The sequence below is a fragment of the Haliotis asinina genome, chromosome 2 (assembly GCF_037392515.1).
Source record: "Haliotis asinina isolate JCU_RB_2024 chromosome 2, JCU_Hal_asi_v2, whole genome shotgun sequence".
Taxonomy (NCBI): Eukaryota; Metazoa; Mollusca; class Gastropoda; order Lepetellida; family Haliotidae; genus Haliotis; species Haliotis asinina.
Genome location: NC_090281.1, coordinates 17,187,201 through 17,199,744, shown reverse-complemented (window position 1 = coordinate 17,199,744; position 12,544 = coordinate 17,187,201). Strand labels below are relative to the sequence as shown.

Below are 12,544 nucleotides of genomic sequence, written 5' to 3'. Positions count from 1 at the left end.
TACTGTCTTAGTCTCTGTATACGTGAATCACCAGAAGGTTTTATTTTAGCATTTGACAAACTCCAAAACTTTGTAATATGCATTTATTGTTCCCTTATCTTGTGTTGGCAGTACTGATACAGTTATAGATGGTTGTTTTTACTGTTAAAGGGTGAGGTGTTGTCATATTGTGATTTAACATGGGAGGGAAATTAATTCTGTTTAACGCAATGTTTCTTCTAACTTTGAATTTACTGTAAGAGGTCTTCACCCAGGTGTATTTGTAGTGTTAATGTTCTTAAATATATATGGGTATATTTGTAAAATTGTACAATGAACTGTATAGGTATATTTGTGGAATTGTACAATATTATACGCATATTTTTAGTGAAATATGTATAGGCATATTTGTAGAATTGTTCAGTGAAATATGTATAGGCAAATTTGTAGAATTGTCCAGTGATTATATATCTTGGCAGCCATATGCCACTAACCCAAGCTAGACTGTGTGTTGCATTAGCTGTTAGGCTAGACAATATATACATTCAGCTTGTGCTGTAGAAACTGTGTGGTATGCACTTAATGTATTTGACAACGTCTTGCATATATACTCCTGACCACCGATATCATGTGTTAAGTGAGATATTCTTCATGTACTGCTAGGTGTTACTTTTTATTTTTATTTTATTTTTTTGAGGGGTTGTATCTATCAGTATTTATCGTTATTTCCAGTTTGAAATATGTAAATAAGGGGGTTTCCAGGTTGGTTTATGAAAGATTTCTTTTCATGTGACAGATTAAATCATGATTTCTTTGTTAACTGGTGCTGCAGAAATCTCAGGTCTGTTTAATGGCAGTTAGACTAAATGTTGGATGTCAGTGAAGATCCTGAGTTAGATCAGTTGTCAGACATATATCATCATCCTTCATGATGTTCTGTCCTTCAACAGCTCTTTCATCACATCAATTTATGTGTATTCTCACGGTTTTGTGTGAACTCATGCAGCAGATCTTTTACCATTGTTCATTTCATGAATTCAATACACCTTTCCTGACAGCTGATTTAACTCAAGAGATGTATTAATGTTATGATGCTTCAGACTTTTTGTCAGGATATATTCTTTTCAATTTGAATGCTTGGTGTCTGAATGTTAACCCAATTTGTTCGTAGGTTTCTCTTCGATGTTATTGTGTGAGTGTTAACAACCAACAGGTTTCTCGGGAGAATTTCTTACCAAACTTTTTTTTTTCTAGCCAGTCATTATTATTTGTTTTTCCTCATGTTAAAGATCATTGGATTATTGGTATGTAAAGAATGCAGTCCGGTTTTCCATCCTGCATTTTAGTTTCCCTTCAGTTTCCTGTTTCGTACCCAGTCCTATGTTTCAGCATGGCATGAGTAGGTGTGTGACTTGTTGTCCTGCAAGCAGTATTCGCCAGATGGGGAGGAAACCTGTTGTTCCATGTAACATTTACAACATCCAAATATGTCATTTTAATTTGATTTTGTAAATACATCAGTAGAAGCTATTACATTACGTTGATTAAAAACCAGAGCAATATTTCTTTCAGACTCTGTTTACCTGTATAACCATGATTATATCAGAGGGAAATCATTGCATAAAAATAATGTAGGCTATCAACAATATTTTATTGAGGAAATACACTATTTGGTAAACCACAAGTAGTAACTAATCAGATAATGCTTTAAAATATAGTCATACACTTACAGAAGTTGATATTTTCAATTAATATGCTGGCATAGTGACTCCATGGAACACTAAAGGGTCCTGTTCTTGTACTGGCATATTTGGGTTATCTTTATCAAGCTGCATGGTCAGGTTGCTTTACAGATATTTTTTGTTTATTTTTTGGTATTTTGTGTGTCATTTTTACACTGCTCTTGTTTTGTTTGTTTTTTTCAGGAAAAAGAAGTGTTAATATAGTAAAGTTTATCATTTATTTAGAAATATGGCTGACACTGAGGTGTTTGTTTGCCACAGTTTTGTTTGACATGTCACCTATATCAGCATCTTGTCTGGCTCTACTTTGGATCCATTTGGATGATTTCATCAACACGAGACAATATTGCTATTTTATTCAAATCTTTTAATCCCTTCTCTGTAAGATGAATCCATCTGCAGTAAATGGGTAGCTGACTTGTCTCGTCAACTTGGTACAGTGTGCCTTCAGGCATGTTTCTATGAATTCAAACTTTGTTCTGATATGAAGACTTTGATGTTTAGTTAGTGTAGCTTCATACAGAAACAGTTGAATACATATTGACATGGAAGGCTATAGATTTTCATCCAAGCTAGATACTTTGTAACTGAAGGCTATCTGTGTATTTATTTTGTTTCTAGCTGTTATCGCAGTTACCCACAATCTCTACCACGGTAAATATGTCGCCCACCTCATATGTCTGTGTCACTGTCCGTCGTCCGTCAGTCTCTCACTGGATCCTCTGCACTATGTCATAGACGAACAATGTATATAATAGTCAGTCCCAGTCACTTTACATAATAGCTGTATTGTAAGGCCATAGAAATATGTATCGTAAGGTTGAAGTTTCCAGAATGTTACATTTTCTGAATTTGTTGACAATAAAAAGTTTAAATTCAGATTTCAGATTGAAAAATAACTTCTATTTCATAAGTATTGTTCACTCCAAATTCACATTGACATCATTCAGTAAACTAAGACGACAGCATATGACAACTTTACATGACTTAACATGCATTAACTGTTATTCCTGATAGGATAGTATGCTTCTTTTCAACCCACACCCATGTTTAAAGTTCAATTTCTTAACATAAACCCTGATGCAAGTTTCCACCAATTCAATGCAGTATGTGATTATATACCCCAGTAACGTGTTGCACATATGTAATACTGACATAGCTTAGAAATATATGTCACAGCTACATCACAGATATATGCAATATGTCACAGATGTAGGCAGTATGTCACATATGAATCCTGTGAATATGAACATTGATCCAAGTAAGCAGTGTCTATGATATCTTGTAGAATCCAGACCCAAGTGTCGAATAGGCTCCGTAGATGATCATATCAGAGTATGTTATTTTGGGTAAGACTTGAAAGCGCCCATCCCCTTCTCCTCTGAATATCATCCTATTTTACATCATGGGCATATCTCAAAATTCACTCTCAAAAGATGGAAAACAATGAAAACCTTCCTAAGATACAGTTGTGCAACTGAAATTACTGCATAAAAATCCAGACAAAATTATAACAGAAAGGAATATTTACAAACACCTTTGTGTTTTATGATGTTGAATATGTGTCCCATACAATGCAGTTTCTTTTGAGTGAGTGCCCCTTTAACAGACCTCCAAATCACAGGTACCAGTGCTTGCTGGTTGCCTTTTTCTCATCGTGATTATCTCCAGGGTACACATTCCAATAAAATCTCCATTATACTCAGGATGCATCTGTCGCCCTGCCTGATCATTTTATTACCTCTGATTACTCGCTCCACTTTCTCACAGTAGACAATCTGCTGAGCCACTGTTGCAAGTGTCAAGAAAGATAACGGTTGCAAAGGTTTGTTTGCACTGCATCTCAGATCTTGGGAGAAATCATACAGACAAAATGACAGGTCTGAAACTCTTAAAACATATTTGCAAGAACTCCTTTTACCACCATTTGTATTGCAAGGTTTAATCAGTTAGATAATTTAAGAAGCGAAAATGAGTTGTGATTGGTATGCTCAACTTCCCAGCATCGACACTGGATTGGATAATAAGCCAGCCAAGGGAGGTAATATAATTATCAGGGAAAGATGTAGATGCATCCAGGGTATTGTGGAGATATATCTGAACGTATATCCTGGAGATATCAGGGATGCCTTTTTTCCATCTTGATATGGTGATCTACTGGGCCAGTATCTTACTCAGTTTCTAGAGTTAGCTGATTCAACACACTGTGACAGTCTAGGATTAGTATAGTCAGTTTTCTACACCATGTCATGACTACAATTAGTTGTGTGGCAAATCTGCTCCACAGTGTCTTCTGTTGACTGTTTCACAAAGCAAATGTTATAAATAGCCACACTGGCTTTTACCTGTCAAATGATTACCAGAAATCACTGTTCATGGCACTGTAATATAACAATTGTGTGTGCATCTTTCTCTCCTTTCTATATAAGGAACAAATTCTATTTTCTTCAAATATTTATAGCATGAACGCATTTGCTATGAAAAATGTCAGCAGAACAAGTAATATGATTCAAATCTGGGGTAGCCATAGACTATAGGATCTGTGGTATATAACATGATATTTACCTGCCTCTCTGGTGTATATACAAGGGAAAATATTTAATTGCACTATGCTCTCTGAACATTGACTCCAGAAATATATGAATCTTTCTTAAGCCAGGAAATGCATCTTCTACAACTCTCTTTTATCAACGAAGCTTGGTGACAGTTTTGTGGCATAATTTTCAAGATCCAATGTGTATGAAAAGTGTAGTGCTATCAAATACACAAACAGCACTGTTTACTTGAGCCACTTTGTAGAACAGGCCCAAGAAATATACATATATGTGTTTTCTGTTTAAATTGCAAGGAATAGAGTCAGAATTGGTTAGGACATGTCAGTTATGTAACCTTGTGCTGTTGTTTATTTGAAATCTGGAGTTTCAGAGTGGACACAATCTTATACATTTTGTAGAAGAAAAATCTTCACTATCTGAGTGTCAGTTTAGTTGGTCTATCTATAAGGACCATATTTCTCCCTTGTACATTACCAGATGGAAACCTATTGTGTTTTCTGTGAAACGTTCTTAATAATTGTCAAAGAGCACCTTAACAAACAGCACAACATTATTAATAAGCATTAGGAAAGTTTCACAGGTGGCATTCATTGGTGACAAATTCCACAACTTGTGGGTCCCAGATGTATTACCTTCAGTATGTAACCATAGTAACTGTCTTATAGAACATCTAGCAACTCTATGGTGTCATCAGGAAAGTTGCATGACTGTCAACTATTGTATATAACAAGAAATTTTCATCAAAGCAGTGTTGGTACCAAAATATCGCGATTTGTCTATGGAGAAAAATCATTCCAGTTTTTCATATTTGCTAAAAAATTTTGTCATGAGATGATATCTTGCACCTATTCAACTTCCATTCCCAAACAGCGTAAGTTTTATCACCATGTGTTTTATAATTATCTCCCCTTATTTTTCTAAATGAATGTTCTCCAAAATGCATTCTGAACTATTTAGGAAACAAGGGAAAAAAACAAGTTGTTCCATTGAGTTTGATCGTCTCCAACGCTGTTTTGTGCATTATTAACCCAATTATTTCTGTTGTACATAACCATCATGATGACCTTGACCTCTGGATGGTGGTGCCGGGAACTTGAATTACAATCAGTGTTATTCTAACATGACACTGTCACTAATACAAAACCTGGACCCTGTGGGTGCATCTAAAACTACTTCCTGTTGCTGTGACTAATTCAGGGTCACCCACATGGAGATTCATGTTAGAATTATTTTTCAGCAACCCATATTTGTCCTATTTAGCTTGTCAGACTTTCTGGCGTGCGTAATGCACACAATTTTATCCCACTTGTGTAGGATTGTCCATGATGTCCATCATTGGATTCTCCAGTCAAGGCTCACTTAGACATTCAGACCACTGTCACACAAGTGGAGTGTTGCAGAAAGTAGCTTTAAACAGCAAATGAATGAATGACCTGCCAATGGCCTGAAGTTGTGCTCCATTGCTTGGTGTGTTTGATACCCTGTGACAAGTCTGGAGGACGTTAAAACAGAATGACTTCCAAGTGTCCTATGTTTCAAATTGTTTGTAATAGGTGGTAAATGTAGGATTGGGTGACCAGGCTGTGACATCTCTGATACTGTGTCTCTAGCTGATTTTTGTCACACCGAAGGTCCAGGTTTCTAATCCCCCTCATTGCTGGTGTCCCCTGCTGTGATGTTTGCTGGAATAGTGCTAAAACTAAACTCACTCTGTAGCAGATTTGCATAATTGTACCAATCATTGATATTCCTGTTTGAGGTTGTTATTTCTGTGATGTTGCCTTACTGCTGAAATATTGCAGCTCAACACAACATTACTAACTCTGAAACCTGCATGTGTTCCTTTAAACTCTAATATCTGAGTTGAGGGTTTAACACCATGTTCAAAATTACTGCACTTGTATGTTCATGTTTATGTGGTTGCACATACTTGTCCGGATTAGGGCTGTTTGAATCTAGAAGGCAGACAGAGATACAATAGTGCAGTCTAACATGGATCCTCCACACGAACACAGTACTCACTCATGACTAGTCCTTGGATTATCCCCTGAATGCTTAGAGCCAGGATGGGTAACATACAAGTGCCATTTTTTTGTATGACACAGTTAGGGGATGAAACCACTGATGTCAGTTTTAAATTAATTTCATTTGACGTGCTACCAGACATTACTTTCCAGTGTTCACAAAGATGAATTCATTGAATAAAATGAGTTCTGTGATATGGATATTTCAGCTTACTTTCCCCAAATAGCTGTATTGCGAAAAAGCTTCAGCAAGCCTAGTTTAGTTCATATTAATTCAGGCTAAGTGAAAACAGTGGATGACAACTATTTGGTACGACTTTGTTTACAAGACGCAAGTGGAGATTTAGTATTGTTATCGAGCCAGAAGCTGTAAATAGAGCCACGTGGTCATGAGTGTATGGCTGCACAGTATCAACACTTGACTTCCCAAGTAGGCAGGTCATGCTGACTTCCACAACACTGTCCTCTTGCTGGTATCAGGAGACTACTCAACATTCTCCAAACGCTAACAAGTGTTTTTGCATGTTTTTCAAGAACTGAAACAACACATTCTCCTCAAGCTTGCATTGTTTTTTTTCCTGAAATTATTTTTGTTGATTTTATTTGGTAGATTTGCTGAATATACTTACCATTTTATGGAAAGGGGCCTCCACCTGCTGAATACATCATCTTTTTCATCTGTTGACATTTGTAAATTCATACTTAAAATTGGCTTATGACTGTCCCATGATTACAGGTAAATTAACAGAATACCCAAACAGATTTAGATGGTTATAAACAACAGAGGCAGAAACTGCATGCTGTGGTATGCTTTGGTATTGCATGTATGCATGCAGGCGAGGTTCATCAGTAGTAGACGCTAGTATGAGGTCATTGACCTCAGGAGGATTTTCATACAATTTTACTTTTGCGATGATGACGACGATGATGATTATTATGATTATGTGAGCTGATGCCAGTGAGATACCTCTAGTTTCATTGTATATGAATTCATATGGGTACCATGAACTGGTATGCCTGTGATTAACATTGAATAATGTTGAGTAACAAGACATGAACCTAATACTTTGAGAACGCAGAATTAGCAGCTTTTCTTGCTTTGCTTTATGATCATGTAGAATATTCTTATGTGAATGACATGCTTTGTGGTAAATAAAGCAAACTTTGTCAGAAACGATGTGTTAAATGTGTGTGACATTGCCCTATTGATATAAGTTAACCTGAATGTACCTCAGTCTAATGTTGGATCAAACACGTGTGATTTTCTACAGGTGGATGACCCAAAGGAAGACTTCAGTGACCTGCCACCCAATCAGCGTCGGAAGAAGCTGCAGCAGAAGATTGATGCAATCAAGAAGGAAATGGCCAAAGAACAGGCAGAGAGGTACTGTAGGGCTATGGGAGAGCAGCAGTCTTCAGTCTTTAGGGTAGACCTGGCTGAGAGGGTACTGTAGGGGTGTGGGAGAGCAGCAGTCTTCAGTCTTTAGGGTAGACCAGGCAGAGAGGTACTGTATTGGTGTGGAGGAGCAGTAATCTTCATTCATAACTACTCATGTCATTACAGCGAGCCACCCCTCTCATGGCCATGTTTACAACTGGGTCCTGTGTAAGCGCAAATGGACATGGAGATAAAAATAGTCTAGTACTATTATCAAGGAAAGAAAACACTGAATTTCCAAACATGGCTCTTAGAATGTCCTACATCCCCCGGGCAAAGGAGCTATGCGGTCATTCCCTTTGCACGTATGTTTCAGTGTTGAAAGTTGTTCATCCCTTAGCTCAAAGTTTACATTTACATGGCACTTTGTATAGTTTAACGAAGTTTTAAAGTTCAACAGTTCCACCATTTTCATGTTATGAAATGCATTTTGCTACACGCAATTCTGATTGATTTGCCAGGATCCTTGGCAATGATGGTGTGCGAGAGAGGTACGAGTCACAGAAAGAGACAAGTAGTTACGAATGCAGTAATCTTTAGGGCCAGACCAGGCATAGATACTGTAATGAAGTAGAATGTGACTTGCTTTTGGCAGAGAAATTAATAGTTCAGGCTACTTGAGATTATATGTGATTTGCCGTTGGCACAGTTAAACTTGAGATTATGTATGCGTGTTGTCAAATATTGCAACAGGGATAATGTATAACAATTACTGTTACAGGGAAGGCATGTTGAAGATGAAAGATGTTTATGCAAACAACCCAGCTCTAGGAGATCCAAGTACCTTAGATAAGAAAATAGAAGAAAATGCTCAAAAGATAGACGATCTACGGCAAGATCTGCATAAGTTTGAGGTGAGTGGAAACATCAATGCCATTAAAGCTAATATGATATGTACAAACACAGTGTAGGAGCAGTTGGCCACAATGACAAGTCATATCACTCTCTTTAATCAGTAGATCCTGAAACATGTTCAGAAGACTTCAGTGTAAAAGGGTGATCCCTACACGTCATTTGCATTCTTTTGGGGATTGTTTTTCTCACCTTATACCTTGATCTTAAATACATATGAATACATATTACAAAATGATTTGAAACTACGGAAGTATTTTGGCTTTTTCAAAACCATGTGTGTTTTCCTCTTTTAGGCAATTTGATATAAATCTTAAGTGACTTTTAAGTTTATGAAATTGCAAAATCAGTATCTGATTCATCTGATTGAAACAGTGAAATAGTTCATCACTAGACTCTGGGATAAAATGTGTCTATTGCACTGTGCTACTCAAGGCCAGACTCAGTATGAAAGGCATGCCAATCCAAATGACTTCTGTCAGTGTAATGTCTAGATTAAATTGTGTTGACATAGGAGTCCCTACCAGCACTCCGATTAATCCCCTATTGATCGATTTTTGGATGTTCTGTAATCACTTATCTTAGGTGATGCTAAACGTCGGTACACAACATTATGTCCAACAAACTATGCTTGTGTTTTGTGTTCCAGAATTATCTAGGTGAGGCGGATGGTAAACATCGGCGCCACAGTACATCTAATGAGTCACTGTCCCCGAGTGTGTCAGATGGCAGTACCCCAGCCAGTCAACAGCAGGTCTCCGAGCCAGGAACACCAAACCTGCAGCATAATGTTTATGCGTAAGTCATTGCTGTCATTGTCAGTCACTGGGGACATGGAATATTGTCATCTAAGGCACCAAAATTTGTTAGGAGTTTGAATCCTCGTTTACTCTGATTATGTTTCTGGGTTTGTCAACACTGTCCTAGTATGTAAAGGTTTTATGAAGTGACCTGCCTCATTTATGCTCTCCTCCTACCCTGATATAACCAGAATATGTTTTATAGAGAAATAAAACTAAACCCACAAGTATAGTAATGTGTTGCTGTACAGAGCTATGTCCCTAGGTCAATACAGGCGCCTATGATTGTGTTTGAATACCAGATTGTCGTGTTTGTTGGGTTTATCAGCCATATGTCCATGCTCATATGTCCTCATCATATACATCTAGCTGAACAATACAGGTGGATTATTCCTGTGATATAAGTATTTCCATGTTTTCTTTACTGCCAGTTATATATGTTGATATGTACGTCACACGCATTGCTACTATGTTATTCAGGCCTATCGATGGAGATGAAGAAGGGGAGGATGAATTTGAAACTTTTCCTATCATTGGAACTTGTCGGGCATTATATCCATTTGATGGTGAGTTTTACAGCTGATACGACATTCAGACCAGAGCATCTTTAACTCTGCATATAGACTGCCTCAGTGATTGAGTAGATGCAGTGGTTTAAACCTAAACTGTCAGTGTTTTGAGCCCCTGTGTCTGCACTCAATGCTGCTGTGTTTTATCTCAGTGGACCTGCACCATTAACCAGCATTAGTCACGACTAGTACAGGGATGTGTATACACACATACATACTCACACCTTGAAAGTGCAATAATATTGAATGTATAATTAAATGCCATTCCATTTCACCTCCCTCAGATAAGTGCACCTTGTTCTTATGGTTTTCAGGAAGCAGCGAAGGGTCAATCTCCATGATGGAGAATGAAGAGTTTAACATCATAGAGGCCGACCAGGGCGATGGATGGACGCGGGTGAAGCGGGACGATACCTCGGAGGGCTTCGTGCCGACGTCCTACATCGAGGTCCACCTGTACGATCATGATCAAGTCTAGCACACCATGTAGCATTACCCTAGTTCACAGACCTGAAAGATGTCACTGTCGGTTGTTAAATGAGGAGATCTCCAGGATGCAAGCTGCTGATTGAGTGTCGTGTTTCATAACCATGAGAACATTAGGGTGCCCGGAGCGGGCAGATCCCACTAGAGTTTGGAACAGATTGTCTACATAGTTCCATCATCAAGCCATGCTATAGAACATGTGGTACATGCACTGTCCTGTTTTAACAGACTGAGAGCCGACTCAGAATATGTAAAAGTTGTATCATCGGGTGACGAGGTAACGAAGGTCATCTTTCAAGTGGTCAGCCTACAGCTCCATGCTTGCAGTCAATGAGATGCCTATGCTGCCCCATCAGGACATGAGGAGGCGGAGCTTGCCTCAGCTACATTAAATTCACTTGTGATTGTATCAAAAACCAACTACATAAAATACATGTTCTGACCTTGTGCAGTAGAAGATTGCATCAGTTGCCAAGCTACCAAGATTCACCTTGAAGGGTACAGGAGTCCACTGATGATACCCTCAATCTGGGCAGTATCTGCCTATAGCCATAGCAGCTTCCAACCTCTCCCACTACAGTCCAAGGTCCATGATGTTGAATCAGGTCATTGATGACCTGCGTCAGTACTGCTTCAGAAAGGAGGCCAGTCAAGTTTTAGTCCGTGGTGTCATTATTACTTAGGGGCAGTGGGGTAGCCCAGTGGTTAAAGCAATGGCTCACCACACATGCTTACAAAGTGTGAAGCCCATTTCTGGTGTCTCTTCCTTTTTCTTTCCCCCTTTGATCCTGGTTTGTGTCTGCACATTCACTAACCCAGGGTCATCAGCATCCTATAAAACAGCATGTAATGCAGACCGAGACACCTTGTTGGTAGAGGATTTCGTCTGCATTGACTGGATACAAAATGTCTCTCGGTTGAAGTGCTGGCAACAACACCGTGGACCCTGGAACAAGACTCTGTAGAATGATGCAATATGATATAAATGTGTTCTGTAGTTTTCTAGAAGGAATGTATGTATACAAGAGTTACACAGTTGTCGAGGAAATGTTTGGATAATGAACAAAAGAGGACTGAATGAAGAAAATTACCTCTTGATGTAGATTTGAATGAGGGAATAAGGTTTAGTCTTGCAGATGTCTGAAAGGTCGCTCTTTGATAAACAGATGTAAGAAGACCACTGACAATGCATTTACATTGTGTAATTTACACATGTTCGTGGTCAGAGTGGATATTAATGCTGCTACATCAAAGAGCTGTCTTTCTGCTGTGTTTTAGACTGTAGTTTTGGGAGAGATATTGTAACGCTGATGATTATATCGTGCAATCAAATTCTCTGGCTGGAGATAGACAGATCAACTTTTTTAAACGATCAAGGTACACTTTATACCTTTTTAAATCTGTTTGATATGTGTAGTAATTTCATGTTGTATATATTTGATACTAATGTACTTATGCTTGCTTGCTGTACGTTGTTGTTGCTGCTGCTGCCTGCACAGATCATCAGCTTTCAGTCGGGATACAGCACAGGATGTTTGTTGAAATAAGGGACATAACTTTGTAGTAACGATGCTCTTTCAACCAAAGGGAAAGAAATTCTGTAGTATTAGGCACTTGAATTCTACAGGAGGGGAGGTAACTACTCAGTGATGACTTGGATAGTGCATATTCTTTCATATACCTGAACTGGTTGAGTTAGGTCAGCATTCTAAATATGTGCAAGTATTGGTAATATTGTGAAATTCTGTTAGTTTTACAAGTGATCATATTGTTTTCAAAATATTTACACAGCGTATGTAAGAAAATAGTATGTTGTCAAGTTGACAAATTCAAATTTGAGTCTATTTAAACATTTTTCTGATGTGAAAATGCATATGAAGACTTGACATCATTTAAACTACTATGCTGTCCCCTACCAAGGAATGTCCCAGTTGCTATTCCGACAGCATAGACTTGCTTTTAGCCCATTGTTCCTTCTTTGTGATCTTGTTTTATCTCTGCGTCATGTACAGCTTGCATATTAACTTCTTAGTTGACGAGGATGCAGTTCTGTACAGTATGATGCTGTAATGTGTGATTCTATATTATTTAAATCATTA

At 38.1% G+C, this 12,544-nt stretch overlaps 1 protein-coding gene across 1 annotated transcript in view; it reads left to right on the top strand.

Moving 5' to 3' along the window:
• LOC137273327 (formin-binding protein 1-like) overlaps positions 1 to 11,513 on the top strand; it is a 77,554-nt gene extending 66,041 nt beyond the window's left edge. The window contains exons 10-14 of the mRNA XM_067805915.1: positions 7,572 to 7,684; positions 8,460 to 8,592; positions 9,240 to 9,388; positions 9,871 to 9,956; positions 10,274 to 11,513. Of these exons, the coding sequence (XP_067662016.1) occupies positions 7,572 to 7,684; positions 8,460 to 8,592; positions 9,240 to 9,388; positions 9,871 to 9,956; positions 10,274 to 10,437 (645 nt within the window). The 3' untranslated portion in view covers positions 10,438 to 11,513. The remainder of the gene's footprint in view (positions 1 to 7,571; positions 7,685 to 8,459; positions 8,593 to 9,239; positions 9,389 to 9,870; positions 9,957 to 10,273) is intronic.
• The last annotated feature ends 1,031 nt before the right edge of the window (positions 11,514 to 12,544 follow it).